The following is a 15,514-nucleotide window of genomic DNA, read 5'->3' on the forward strand; positions in this document are numbered from 1 at the left end:
CTTGGCAGTTTGCAGCACAGATAGCTCAGAGCTTTGTCACGTGGGCTGCTCAGCATGCAGTGAAAAAGCGATGGGTGACACCGGGACCCAACTCCAACAGCAGCTATGGAATCTCTGTCCAGGGGAACTCCACAAAGAAAGGGTTTAGGCAGAAAAAGATTTTTCTGGGGATGAAGCTTTTCCTCCTTCTTTCTGCAGGAAGAAAGACCTCAGCAGCAGGAGGCTGCGGCCACTTTCCCCAGTGGTGCACATACCCCAGTGTTATCCCGACGGCAGAGCTTAGAGACACAGTACTTGCAGCACAGGCTCCAGGTACTATGCCTTCCCCACCACTCTCAGTCAGGCACTGTGTTAATGTGTCTTTGGCCTTTCAGATCCCATTATTCTTCTCGAGTCAAATGCTATCTTAGCAGGGAACAGCTGAATTTGAAATTATGCTGTATGTTTCTCCTATTGCACAACGACTCTAATTATGGGAAAATCAGACTGTATTGCTGGAATTTTCCTACTTGTTCTTTTACTGCGGAATGTTATTAAAGCTATTTGAGGTGGCTGCTAATGAATACTTGTTATCTGTGTTGCACCCTGAAAAGGGGATGCATCAGGATCTGAGGAGCCTCCACCCATCTTCTGTTTCTCTTCCAAACTCCCCCTCTCCCCACACCCCCCTTTTTTTTTCCCCAGCTTCTCTTCCAGTTAGGAAGAATTTTTTCTATGGACTTGTATGATACAGTCCATCATCAAAAATGTTCTTTTTCCCAGGGATAGAAGTCAGTAAGCAGTGATAGCTGTGGTTTTAGACAGCAGCTCTAGTGGCAGCTTCTGAAAATGAAGGTGGACACTTAAGACATCATAAGGCGAGGCAATCTTCTTTCACTTGCATTCTGGACTGAACAAATACAATTTAAAACAGTGCTACCTTACTTGCAGAAACCCACCCTACTATCAAAAGTTCCAAACACTTGCCAGCTGTTCTGCAAAGAATTGCCCCGGAGTCTGGAACAGCAGTTACAGGAGCACAGGTAAGATTTCAAACTACACATATAAGTGACTTATCCGTACTCTCAGTAGTAATGAAAGAACTGAGACAGACTTTGTCTGATTAGGAATTCCTTGAGAAGGAAAAATTCACTTAAAAATTGTTCAGGTCACAGTTCTTCAAAAAATAACTTACTAAAAAAAAAAAAAAAAGGACAACAATCCTGCCTTCAGTTTACAAACTGCTGTGCTGCAAGTTTTGCAATTCCACTAGGGAGCAGGTAGACTGACAATGCCCACATGCTTTGTTTAGTGCTGGCGTGCGAAGGGGAAGCACAGCGGAAAGTTACTTCTTGCGCTGTTGTACTCATCTTTTCCCTTGCCATCCCCACCACTCACTACACATTGCATTTTTTATGGTAGGTCAGAGCATGGCTCCATACCCTTTCACCTGCTTGAGAGCTCTGCATTCATTTAGATATTTCCCACCTTGTTCCTATGACCTAGTAATCTTACTGTGAAGAAAATGAGAAGTAAACAGAGTTTTTCTTGTCAGTGAAAATTCGGAAGTGATGCTCCTTTGAAAAAGTTACTGTAGAGAAAAAAAAGGAATGAATGGATTGGAAGTGTGCCTTTTTATAACTGTTATAATGTATTATGGCAGACAAGCTTTTAATTGACAAGTTAAAGAGCTGTAAGGTTTTTATGAGCTCATCATTTGGTAATTATTAAGCAAACAAAGAGGATACTAAACACGTGTCCATGTCACTAAATTTTGCAGAATTGGAAAACAAGAAAGGAAAACAGCAACCTAGCTACATTCTTTATGGAACAAAAAGAATTAAGGAATAGAAGTGTGAAAATACTACTTGATTTCAAGGAAGTATGTAATCTAGAATTGCTTTATAGGTCACAGACACTCCTGACAACTGATTAATCCTAATCAAGAACTTAACTGACAATACTGACAGTATTCAGAGCAGCTTGATACATTTATTCAAGGCTAGGATGTCTGTGCAGAGAAATAAGCTGGGAAACAATAGATTCCTTTTCTGAATGCTATCAGCATATGTCAGTAGCGGGTTTCCTATTTGTATGTGCTTAGGGAATTGGCTGGCAAGAGACCTCCCCTTTGTCATATCACAGGAATTTTCAAAGGTAGCTGTGTAACCTGACACCGTGTTGAAAATTCTTCCAGTTTGCAAGGAGGTCAAAGCTGTGAAGTTTTGTAAAACTTCATAGTGAGGAGTGCAGTTCAGATAGAAGGAATATGGGGGAGGGAAGCTTTGTTCACTTGCCTTAGTAACTGGAAAAGTACAACTGTTCTGTTCACAAGTTCCACACACTAAATTTCAATAAATAAAAAAGGCTGACTAGGAATTTTCCATTTCTGCCCTTTGCTCCCTGCTGGAACTGTAGGAGTGCAAGTGTAGCAGCACTGATGCTAGTGCCTTAACACTTGAAAAGCCAAAAAATAATTGCTGTTTTTGTCCTCGATTCAGACTGCATCAGAAGAGACTCTTTCTCCAGAAGCAGTCCCAGCTGCAGGCCTATTTTAACCAGATGCAAATAGCCGAGAGTTCGTACCCAAGGTCAAGTCAAATGCCACTTTCATGCCAGGAGGAGCAGCAGCCATCAGCACAGCAGCAACCAACCCAGTTCAGCCTCCAGCAGACTCTAAGCCCTGTCATGGAGCCTTCCTCAGAACAAATACAATATGACCTCTTCCTCAGTCACTACCAGAAAGTACAGCTGGAGCCACCACCGCCCTCCCTGCTCACCAGCTCATCACGATTGTCATCACCAATTCAGGTGCAGCAGCCACCACAATCCTTACAGTACTCCTATCAGACTTGTGAATTGCCTGTTGTCACCTCTTCTGAGCCAGACTACCCTGACCAGTGCCAGTATTCCATGGACCCAGCAGAGCAGAGCAGTGTAGCATTGCCTGACAGCCAGGGCAGCTTGGCAGCCCAGGAGCCACAGTCAAACTACGATGCACTGACACTCTCAGAGCTGCCTGGACTCTTTGATTGTGAGATGATGGAAACTGTAGATCCCCAGCACAGCGGCTACGTCCTGGTGAATTAATACCATGGGTGTCTAACATGAGAGTGGAAGCCAGGGTGGATGGAGAAGCATGTAAATTTTTGGCTTTGTTCCAACCCTAAAGTTTCTGATCCTTCAGTCAACAAGGGAACTAAAAATCCACCTGGCCAGAAAAAAGCTGGAGATGGCTAGAAGCATGTGGCCACCAGCTTCTCCTTTCAGTGGCTGGGGCTAGACAAACAGTTCAGCTTGGTTGCATAAAGAACCAGTTGCGTAGAAGGAGAGAAAAAAAAAAAAAAAAATATATATATATATATATATAAAGGAAGTGGCCCCTTCCAAAAACTTTGATAGTCTGGCAGTGTCCACCTAGCATTTGCTAGGAGAAAAGAGAACGAATGCATGTTGCATTCTACTTTTTGGCAATAAAAGCAATAGTTTTCACTGAAATTCAGACTTAATTTGGGTCTGAGCTGATAGCAAGTAGCATACTGAGCTGAAGCAGTAGTGGGGTGGATCCAAAGGAAAGTTGCACTTCGGCATCCAGTTTCTGGTTAAGCTACTGATCTGCGACTGCTCTGTGGTAAGTCTAAGAGAGCACCAGGAACCTCAGGCAGCCTCTGCTTCCTCCTGCTAGCAAATGAACAGTTATTTCCCAAGCCTGCCAAGGAATTCTTAATTGGTCACTAAGGGAAGCTTCTGGATATTTGTTAAGTAATGTACTGACTTGATAAAGGACACTTGGAACTGATCCAGGGCATCACAGTGTTTTCTAGAGGCTTTGGGTGGAGCTGAGAATACTGAAAGGTGAAGGATTAGTAGCAGAGGGACAGGCTAAGAAAGACAGCAAGAGCTACAGCCAGTGGCATTCAGAGATCTACCTAGGTGATGTTGGAAATCACCCCTTGCTGCAGACAGACTGTTGTGGAGAGTTCTGTCTTGGAGAAGATCTATCTGACCTTCTACAGCATTTTAGAAACAAACAAACTGTGTTTTGAATTTGCAGTATGTGTTGCTGGTGGTTTGAGCTTTGTATATATGGACAATTATTTACAGTTTTAGAACTTAATGAGCTTAAAAAAAAAACCCTGTGAAGTGATAGTGCTGTGCCTTTTTTCAGTTCTTCATCGGACTATATGCTTTTTTTTTTTCTGAAGAAATAGACAATACCCCATCTACATCCTTGCTACTGCCAAAGTCCCTTCAGAGCACACGTTCCACTATGTGGAATGTAACATTGAACTTTGTTAGCATTTTGAGTGTCTCAGTATATACAATATACTGAAAGTATTACAGCAATATTGAGCATCAAGAACTGTTATGTACTACTTCAACAAATACAAAATTCAACAAGCAGCTGTGTCCCCAGAACTTCCAGTCAGGAGATATTAGTTGTAGGAGGATTGTTTAGGAATCTGCAGTAAGTTTAGATCACTAATTTGGAGCTCATCTCAGGTCTTCAAATGTTGTGGGTTATTGTCTATCTTTCTCCTGTAGATGAAGCTTGTAGCCAGACAGTTTCAGCCCTTTTCTGAGCAAACTTTAAGCACAGTTGCAGATTCATTAAAGCACAAATGTTGGAGAAACTGTGCTGATGGCACATGTAGAGACCACTGTTTACTGGAAAATTTCTCTACGATATAAGTTTAAAGTTAAATAAAAGATTTTGACACTACAACTAAAGAGAGTGGCTTCAGGACATGTAGTCACTTAAAATGGATAGACAAATGTTTCTAGTGTTTTTACATACTGTAGCAAAGCACAGGCTTGGAGAGATAGCAGGAGGAAGAAAAGAAAAGTACTTGTGATTGGTTGGGTCTTCAGTGTGTGTCAGACCATAGGTCCTACTGAACTTCAACAAGGAGTTCTCAAAACTACTCTCTTTCACCAGAAAGGTGAATTATCAGCCAGCATTTACAGCAATAAGACCACGCTTACATGTGGAATAGACTTCAGTCACTGCACTGTAGGCTTTGTGAAGGAGGGAAAAGTTTAACAACTGACAGAAAGTACCTTGTTTTCTGTGTATGACAATTAGAGATGTCATCACTGTTGATACAGAGCCTGCTCTGATACAGCCCAATTCAGTCTTAAGTGCTCACTTCTACCTCTGATATCAGAACAATTCTCAAGGCAAAAGCAAAAGAAAGTTTAAGGAACAGCAGTCACATCTACACACTACTTACTTTTTTGATAAAAGAGAGCTGGAAAACTGTTGTTTAGATAGCTGAGATAGACACATTTCTTTTCAAAGGGAATTCACACAATTAAAGCTTTTTCTGACAGTGCAAATAGCTGCAGAACATAGAAACCTCAGTGCCCCCCTGAAGTGACTGACAAAAGGACAGGAAAGAGATGAAAACCACTACAGCATAACACACCAGGCATATCATTATGGCAGAAGAGAAAAGGAGGCTGTGTAGTCAATGAATATAAAGATGTTATAATTATGAAATAAACAAGAGAGTTTGGCAAAGCAGATTATAACAAAAACAGAATAGATAGAAAGCTTACCCTCATTCTGGGCTCGCTGCAAAATTCCAGAGGAGGGATCTCCAGAAGAGATCCTCCCCCACTGGTAGCCAGCTCTTATATGGGTCTAGGAGGGGTGCAGCCAGGCTCCACCCCTTCCAGCAGCACAGGTGGATTGCCTTCACCTGTGCTCCATGGCTGACTCATGGCTCACCTCAGGTGATCAATCAGAGGTTCAGGCCGTGACTCAGCAGTTCCCATACAGAGGCAAAGAAGTCCTTTCCTTTCATTCCTTTTCTATCCTGCAGTTCTAAGATCAGACAAGTGCTTGAGGAACTATGCAGCAAAAACCGTCACTGGGACACACTCAGCTGTGGCAACAGGCCCAGTTTTGCATCAGGAGCTAGCTTACTGCCAAGCCTATAACCACTTTCCTCCCTGTGCAGCTCCATTATACCATACATTTTGGAAGTCAGTGATAACTCAAGAGCAGAATTATGTGATTCATTTAACAAAATGTGCCAATGAGTCTAAGCTCAGCTGAGCTTTGCAGTACCGCTAAGGGGAAAGCTATGGAGTTTTTGAATATAGTTCAGACTGTTACCGTCAATCACCATCCTATTTACTATTTCATGCAATTTCCTTAAGTCAGTTAGAATAAAAGGCTTCTAATGCCTTTTAATACAGCAGAGTATCCACTGGACACCACTTTGTAGTCATGCTACTTCAAAGTAGTTCCTTTGTTCAAATCTGTTACGTCTAACATTAGACGACAGCATACACTACTGTTAAGAGTAATTATTAGCTTTATTATCTTGTATTACAGGCTCCTTTGAAGAGACTTTGGTGCGATGTATATGGGGTAAAAATTTCATATGGAGAAAAGTGCAATATGTGTGTGTGTGGTACGTTCTTTAATGTATTTTTTTAAGGAGTTAGAGGGTTTAGTCTCTGCTTTGGGATAAATGCACTAGTATTGTGAGCTCCAGTTTGGTAAGTTCATCTGTAGTATTTACATGCAACTGATATGCTGGACTCTGTGAAGCAATTACAGTGTATTGATACAAAATAAAGAATACATACATTTCATTTTCAAATATGTAGTGAGCTACAATGGCTTCTGCTGCTCAGTGTTCTTTAACAGCCTCTTTACATATTATGTTGCAGTTATCCCTGACACACCAAGCTTCAAATCACAAAAAAAAAAAAAAAAAAGAAAAAGAAAAAACACCTACTGCAAAGGATGGATTCTCTAGAATTATTTGGCTTCCTACTGTTTTAACACACATGGGGTTGTTGATACTACAGACTCTGCAAGGCATTCTAACAGTTTCACAAAGGAAAAAAAATCGCATGTCTTTATTGTCTTTGGTTCTGGAGCAGGACTCCAAAACTGGCAAGGCTAGTGGTATATCAGTTTGACATCGAAAGAGGAAAGTTGTTCTCAAAAAAATCACTACTACTTTTGTCATTGCTCCACATCAGTCAGGATAAGTTATCCAAGAGGTTATGCAAAAGCCGTTTAATGTAGATCATACAATTCTAATTCCTAGGAATGCTGTGTGAATGTTTCATGAAGAATAAAGAATCAGGCAGTCGATGGGACACTGAAGTCTTTTCCAGAGACAGGAAAGATTGATGCCTCAAGATTCTTACAGTACTTCGTACTTTCACTAGCAGAAGACTTGTTCAAAATGACTTTAAGGTGAAATGACAAAACAAGGGAAAGTTGGCAGAAGTTATCCTTCTGTGGAATCAGAAGCAAGATTTGCACTTGGCCCAAAATTGTCCAATTAATTTGAAAACTCCTATTTCCTGCTCTTCCCTTTCTCTGCACTGACAGTAAGACTGAACTGGCCCATTAAAGACCTAAGAAAAGAAGCCCCACTCTGAAAATTCAACAAGTTACAACAATTTACAAATTACATCCCATTCACTGCTTTCCTTGAAACCTTTTACCCTGAGCCGGTATAAAAGGCTTACTTTGAGCCTAAGACAAGCTAGGACCTTCCTCTTACAGGAGAAGCTTCATCTTTCTACAACTATAAGCAGCAACAATGAAAAATTAAGATTATTCCTCTGCTTGAAGCCCTACACCACTGTCCTGTTGAGGATGAAAAACTAAAGAAGGAACCTCAGCAGTTCTCTTATAATTTAAGCTGAAAGCTTATGTCTACAGAAAAATTGGGCAACTCCAAAGAGAGACTCTGTGGGAAAGCACAATGCCATGCTCCAAGGAAAGAGAGAGCTGGAAACAAGATCAGGTAAGGAAAGCATTATATCTCAGCTTCTTCCACAGAGCTGCAACAACAGGTATATTACAGGATAGGTCACAGAAGTGCACATGTGAAAACATCCCAAGATTTCTTTCCTTGACATCTCTAACATAACTCCTGTGACTTCAAGGGTTTCTTCAATAGCAAGAAATGTGTGATGCTCAGAGACCAAAAGAAAAATCAGCATAAAATCCAGCAAGTTCATCTGGCCTACCACACTGAAACTCTGCTGTCCCTATTGCATTTGCTCAGTGACCTCCGCTACAACTGGTCATAAACAGCTGCACCTGAATACAGCACTTTGGGTGACACACTGTAACACAAAACACTCAGCAGCAGATCTAGGAGGTCAGTACTGTTAAAAACTGAACAACTGACTGATCACATTCCACATTCCTGTGAATCAGAAGTGTCAAGAAGCCTCAAGACTGTGAGCTCAGACTACAAGAAATGCTTATGTGCCATAAGCATACACCAAGCTCAACAGGACCAATGCATCTGCTGTGTCTGCTTTCCCACATACTCTGCTCCTCTGCTGCCTCTTGAGCCTCCTGATGCAGTTTGATGTGATGACCCCAGCAAAAGGGATGCAGGTGCTTTGCCTGCATGCCCTGCTTACCCCTGACCATCAGTTGGCAACAGGAAGGTGCTCAAGCTGCACAGCCTGGAGCTGTTCATCCTCTAGCAACACTGCAGATAGGCTACATATGGGACAGGAAGAAAGGAACATTTCTTCCCATACATATTTGCTATTAGCAGTCAAAGCAAAACTAGAGAAGGTCACACCTCAAAGGGTTGCTCAGCTAACCTTACAAGCTGTCTGGAAGACATTCTCACCCTAAAATGTAAAGGTTAAGCCCTTCTTACCCCAGTGGAGATGGGAAGAAGCCCTCCCCTCTGGACTAAGTTCCAGCCTGCAGGCAGGGTCACATCTTTTAAGCCCCTTGCATAGTGTTCCCTACTGACTGCAGGCCAGCAGTGCATTCCATTTCGTGCAGCATGGCTGAGGTTATGCAGATGTATCAGCAGGCAGGGCTGTCATGGGAACACAGCCACACTGGGCAGCAGCTGACTGTCAGCACCATATGTGCATGGGGCGAAAGCAGACGCATACACATCACTTCTGCTATATTGGCTTTCGCAATCTGAATTGCAAGGAAACTTAGTCTAAATTTGGTGCGTGATTTCTGTGAGTGCAAGCTTCATCCTCTGCTTACTTTCCACCAGTGTCCTGAACACATCCTATACAAGCCTCGGAAAACTCCATCCCCAAGTCCTTCAGTACAGAACAAAGCAAAGTAGCAGTGAGGGACGTTAGCTGAAGGAAGAGTGGAGAGAAAGCCTAGGGAAGAACTAGTGCAGAACATGCTGGAGTCCTCAGAAGCAGAGAGTTGAAACAAAGAGGCACAGCAGGCCAATAAGCAGATTTCCCCAGTTCTGAAGCAGGGAACGTAAGGTGAGATGGGATTTGCCAGTGTATTTCGGTATTGCTACATAGGGGTGATTGAATGCAATGCTATGTGACAAGCAGGAAGCAGAACAAAATTAGTATCCGTGTATTTGCTAATGAGGGAGTACAGTATAACTGCTTGATCACTGGTAAGAATCCCCTACACAAGAAAATGAGCTTCAAAACAGGATCAATTATTTTTCCCCCATAAATCAGGGTGTGTAACTGGCCGATGCCACACAGATTCTATAGTCCTGACCCCAGTGAGGACAACACAGAGGGAACATTGCCAAGCGGGTCAGCCTGGCAGAGAGGGCTGTCCACTGGGACAACAAAAAGCTGACATCTCTCCTGACTCAGCTTATTTTCTGACAAGAATGTCAGATTGCATGTCTGAAAGGAAGGTGATATGTCAGGAAACTCACATTAAATATGATGAAAAGAAATTACTAATTGGGTAAATCTTACAGAGAATCAGCTGCGAATTAGGAACAGAAAACCTCAAAGGAATAAGAATTGGGAAGCAGAACAGAGAAATGAGGCAGATTCAGCCACTAGAGGAGCAGCCAACAGGGGCACAAAGAGCAAATAGTATTGGCATGTGTTTTAGCACAGCAGAGACATTGGGAACAAGGCAGAAAGGAAAAGGAAGACTGATAAACTGATATTGAAACATTTTACCTGGTATCTGGAAGAAGATAAAAGCTAAACAATAAGATGGGACAGCACAGAAATGAGTGTCAGGAAACTAGATCCAAAGCTGAGAAGTGCACACAAAGACGCAGAGCAGCCCCCTCCCCTCACTGCCAACAGCCATGCATGCTCACACCAGGTACATAGACAAAGCTGGCCCCGGCAAGGAACACAGCCCCAGGAGCCACACAGCCCACCAGCATGGAGTGTGGGAAGCAGAGGACTACTGTGTGTTTGAAATGACACTCCAAAAACATCATTAACAGGCCTACCTCAGACCAAAGCATACAACAATGGCACCACATGACAATACTGGAGTGCCTAAAATACTCTGGCTGAGCCCAACCTGCAAAATCACACCACTAGACACCTATTTGCCTTTGTTCTTAGGCAAGCATTGGTATTAGTAAAGGCCATGTAGAGAAAACAAGACTCAAAAACTAGACCTCATCTTTCCAGCTCATTTCAGGAATTACTGTCTGCCCATTTTTTCAGGTCTTTCCAGCAAGGATCCCAAACAGTATCCCTGCTGGGAAAACTCCATTTCCTATATAGCTGCCACTCAGCATTAGGAAGGGGTATAAAAATGTTTTTATAAGAGATCTCTGTACTCAGAAAGATACTTTAATGGAGAAATTTTCTGCAAGGAAAACGCCATAATACGGTTTTAGGTAACAGTACTTACTGAACTGACTTATCAAAACACTACCACCTTTATTTTCTGATAAGAAGTCATGTGGTGTTGATTTACAGAATAGAAACAAAATGAGTTACATTTTGGAAAGCTAATATGAGATTTGGTCCCAATGGACAAATGGACATTTACTTAACTGAGAATTATATGCTGATCTCTGGAAAGGTTGGGTGCTGTTGGGAAGATCATGAGCTCTCTGCAGCCCGCCTCCCTGTAAGCTGGGAGCTGAGAGCATGCAGCTGCTGACATCAATAGGGTAAATAATACCATGTACCAAAATCACCTGGGTATGCATTATCCTTTCAACTGAGCCTGCTGAGAGCTGTGCTGCAGTGCTCTCAGGAAAGCCCAGGTGTCTGCTTGCATGGAAAATACTGCACCAGATCCAACACATGTTCTCTAAAGCCTCCACTCCCTTAAAAAATTAAGTAATTTCAGCTTCTCGGATTGTTTTGTTGGGTTTTTTTTGTTTGTTTTTAAAAGTACAGTATAGCAGCATACAGCTTATTTGCTGAGTGGGTACTGTGACACGTGTGCCAAATGGCAAAAGCCCCAGCAGTCAGGAGGTTGCCTGCCCCATTCCAGCATGGGCTGTTCTGCTCGCAGTTAACAGTTTGTGCATCAATCACTCGGCAAGGCCACGTGCTGCTGCTCTGCACAGTCAAGAGCTGAGAGCTTCTGCAGAACTGAGCAGGGCTCAAGGTAAACACTACAGGGCTGGCAGCAAGCGGCGTGCCCAGCTCCGAGCATATCAGTTGCTGGGTGTAGGGGTCTGCACTTTGCCCACAGTGTACAGAACCTGGCTTTAACCTCCCTGATAGCATTGTGCTGTGAGCAAAGTAGGAGGACGTTAATGATAATGCTGCTAATTAGTGGCCGAGCCCCATTAGCATCATGGTAGCTGCACAAAGGGCTGTTGGAGAGATTGATGAATTACAGCCAGGGATCAGGGAGCTGACATGAGTTGGGAGCATGGCCATACTCTGTCTGCTCCCTGTGCAAGACAATCCCTGGGGCTGTTGCCATGCCAACACATCTGCCCAGGCCACACTGCCTATAGGAAGCCGAGGGTAATTTAGCACAGAGCCAAGGAAGGTTCTGAAGCACTTTCCAGGCACTGAGCAAACTTTCTCAGGAAGGCAGAGAGAGCTCACAGAGCTCCTGATGGGGACAGACCAGCACATCCCCCCTTGCTGCCAAGAGCACTGGCATCAGCCCCACAGGCCTGGCCCAGTGGGGCCACTAGGCTGGAGACGACTCCAACACCTCTGGTTGTCATACACTCACTCTGGTGCCAAGCTGCAGTTCAATACACAAGGCCCTGACCTCCTCCCAGAGCCACAGTGAGCTGACCTTCGGTCCTTCTGGTTAACCTTGGTCCTTAACCTCAAGCCCCACAGACATACTTGTGGGCCCCAGCACTTCACCTTGCCCTATTGATGTTTATTCAAAGTAATCACATATTTGAAAACATGCCAAAGCTCTGACTCAGCACTGCCTGCCTAGAGATCAGATGTGTGTCAGCTCCTCAGGAAAGTGTATCCCAAACAGTTGACAACAGGCTGCTGCATTTAGTGCTCCTTGCAGGATGGATGCTGAGAGCCAGCACCCTGACAGCCCCTCACTGATGATCAGCAGTCCCAGCACCTGCCATAGAACAGAGAAAGCACCCACAAGGCTCCCACAGTACAGACAATAGGCAGCTAAGGTGCATCACCCCCAACTTGTAGCTGGGGGCTGAGACTTGAATACTAAAAAGCACACAGGGCACAAAATCCCCATGCATTTTTGCTATATTTTGAATATGTTGCATAGAGCCCTAGCATGAAATACCCAGATTTTTGTCTTTCCCTGGAGAACTTGTCCCAGAATACCAGTCTTTAAAAGGACTGACTTTTACATCAACAGTTTCTTAGAAGCCAAAAGAGCAATTTCTTTTTTTCCCCCTTCAAAATAATTAACTGTAAATCACCTAAAAATAAGCCTAGAAAAACTCAGGAGAAAGCAGCTTCTGGCAGCTTTATTGCATCTCTGCATGGCTCACTATTCCCATCTGGTCACTGGGGATGAGGGAAACCCACATTATGAGCAGACAGACCTCCTGCACCACACAGAGCTCAGATAACCAGCTACAGAGCAGATCCCAGGTCACCTGGCCTGTACTTAGCAGCTGCTTTTCACAGCATCCCTCACTTCTGAAATTAAATCACGCACCTGAACAAGGGCATCCTATCACTGCTCAACCTTCAGGGGGCAATTGTTGCCTGACCACAGGATTCCAGAAACCACGTTAGGACAGAGCTAGCAGGTCTTCACAATGCCCAATAAAAAGGGTTTCTAAGGAGGGTGCAGAAGCACAGCACCAGGCCCAGGCTGGGGCTCCAGGAGCCACGTGTGCAGCGCAGCCACTGCTGTCTCTCCAAGCACAGGGTGTTGCCTTCACAGGCACTGTTCCTATGCAAAGGCTTTCCCAAAGCCAGCAAACGCTCTGGGATCTGGGTTGTGTTGGAATTCACCCAGCAATAGTGAATAGCGCGGAACACAGTTCTCCAGCTCTCACAAAACAGTGTTTTTTTCAGGAGCGAAGGCAGCAGGTGAGGTATTAATGAACCAGCACCAATTCAGGCACACCTAAACAGAAAGAAAAGCAGGCACAACATTTCTTACGAGGGGAGGCAGCTGATGCCAGCAGCATCTGACCTCCATCAGCCAACAGGCAGCTCAGGCACTGAGGACCAGCTGCTGCACTTGGTGTTCTGTACTGCCCTTATCCCTGCTTCTAAAGTAGGCCTCAGCCTGTCATAGTTTCATGGTTTGTCATCAGTATTCCACATCATAACATCATGCAATGCACGTGAAGTTACAGGGTTAATGCTGCAGTTCTGTGGACTGTTCATATTTGTCATGAACCAGGCCAAACCATGACACAACCTGACAGCAAGCAGAGCTGAAACATCTGCTTGAAGGGATCTGTCCTGTCAGAGGGGATTTAGAAGACTGTACCTATGCAGTTTGCTGCCTGTAAACATAGAGAGGTAATTCTGTTTACTCAGAAAGGTGAAAGTGTTGCTTTAAAACAAAGTAACACTCCCTTCTGTAACAAAAGAAAACATCCAAAAACTCAACTCTAACTTCAAGGGGTTTTAAAAATCTAGGCGGAAAACCAGATCACAAAGAAAAAAAATCATTGTTGGCAGAAAACTTGCCAGTCTCAAAATGTATTCCCAAGTTCACATCAAAATACCCAACAAGCAAGTCTGTGGGTGAGGCCAGCAGATTTCCAGGCCACCAGTGCTGCGCAGCAGTCTGATGCAGTTACGTGTTTCTGAGGGTTTCCCTGGAGAAGGTGCACCAATTCTCCCACTTAATCAAGAAGCACGGGTAGTGTCAGATGAGGGCAAGGAGACCTGTGTGCTGACACAGCTCTGAAGCAGTGATCCTGAGCTGCAGGCCAGGGGGAAGAACTTGTCAGTTCCCAGCAGAACGCGCTGGTGGGTGCATCAGGAATTGCCGGAAGCTGCTGTACCCAATACTGAAGGGCTCACTTGGGAATTGCCTTGTGACTCCAGCTTCATACAGGCCCTTGGCTTGCTATACCTGTTTCCTCTCTGTAATAGTTTATAAGCACTGTCCTGCTTGCAGGGGAATTGCAGGAATCAACACTCAGGCAACTGAAAAGGAGAAGTTCTCCAGACTCCAGTATCCCAAATGTATGGCTTAAAAGGCTCAAACTTCCCAGCCTTGGAATGCAAGTTTCCTTCTGGCTTTGCCCCAGGCAGAGAAAAGTTTTAAATTTCTCAGTCATCATTAATTTCATCTTAAAACATTGTTTGCAGGAAACATCCATTCTCATGACACAGTTTGCTTTAACAGCAGATCCTTCACCCAGCGTTTGTTCAGTGAATGATGTCAGTGCCCGTCAGCACAGCCAACTGCATGCAGACGTGGCAGCCGCTAACAAACACGCCTCATTTCCTCTCTTTGCTGAGCAATGCATACCTACTTTACTACCCAGGTAACAAATCAGCTAGTTACTAATAAGAATTTTCACCTAAGCTAAATGATCATGGGGGCTGAAACATGCCCTCTTAGAGGCAGAAAAAAGCTCAGGCCCTCAAGCAGCAGAGTTCTGACTCCACTATGAGGTCAGGCCAAAGCTCTCATTTCAGTTTTCAAGGATGTCAGACTGTCTTTATAGAAGGACAGGGTCTGAAAATGGAGCTGTTCAAGAATGCCTGCCATTTTGTCCAAAGGTTCAGGTCAGCATCTCCTTTCACACACACACTGCAGACTGTGGGATAGAGACAGTTTTCCATCAGGCATGGCTCACAATTGGGCTCACTCCTCTCTTCCCCTGCCTTTTCTGTTCAGACAATACTACACACAGGAGCTGGCTTTTACCTACATAACTTTCTTAATAGAAGTGTCCTTCAAAGCATGTAGAAATCACAGCAGAGATAGGGTTGCTCTCCCTTGCACTTGCGCAAAAAGCCAATGTAAACAAACACAACGGTGGGAGACTGACACAAGCCTGGCACATGGAAAACCTGCAGATACCTTTCCCAGGCTAGGATTTTCTGCAGAGAAATTCTTTTCTCCCTGAGAGAATGCAAAACCTGAGCATTTGCTCAACAAGTCTTATTGCCATAACAGTAGTAAAACAACTATCTGAAGTGCTCTGCTCACTACTGTGAACTGAGCAGCTCATCACCTTCAAGACACTGCCCATTATCTTCTGCATTTGGAACCTATGTCTGAGAAAAGCCTTCATGTTCTCTGACCAGACATTTGTGGAGGAGCTCTCTGCAAAGCAAAGGTCTGTGAGACATGGGCCGCAGCACACAGATGTACAGGTGCCCAACCTGAAACACACAGCACAACTTCCTCTCCCTCACCTCCTCC

The 15,514-nt window shown here is 44.1% G+C and overlaps 2 protein-coding genes across 12 annotated transcripts in view; one reads left to right on the forward strand and one right to left on the reverse strand.

Annotated features, from left to right (window-relative positions):
* SIK2 (salt inducible kinase 2) overlaps positions 1–6,588 on the forward strand; it is a 46,667-nt gene extending 40,079 nt beyond the window's left edge. For 4 of the 6 annotated variants that reach the window (XM_048968287.1, XM_048968289.1, XM_048968290.1 and 1 more), the window contains 3 exons: positions 199–312; positions 931–1,022; positions 2,481–6,588. In XM_048968287.1, the coding sequence (XP_048824244.1) occupies positions 199–312; positions 931–1,022; positions 2,481–3,069 (795 nt within the window). In that variant the 3' untranslated portion in view covers positions 3,070–6,588. The remainder of the gene's footprint in view (positions 1–198; positions 313–930; positions 1,023–2,480) is intronic. The other 2 variants (XM_048968292.1, XM_048968288.1) reach the window with 2 other exon arrangements.
* Positions 1–15,514, reverse strand: part of PKNOX2 (PBX/knotted 1 homeobox 2) — a 143,084-nt gene that overhangs the window by 36,690 nt on the left and 90,880 nt on the right. The gene's annotated exons all lie outside the window — the stretch shown is intronic.

The sequence above is a fragment of the Lagopus muta genome, chromosome 22 (assembly GCF_023343835.1).
Source record: "Lagopus muta isolate bLagMut1 chromosome 22, bLagMut1 primary, whole genome shotgun sequence".
In the NCBI taxonomy this organism is placed as follows: Eukaryota; Metazoa; Chordata; class Aves; order Galliformes; family Phasianidae; genus Lagopus; species Lagopus muta.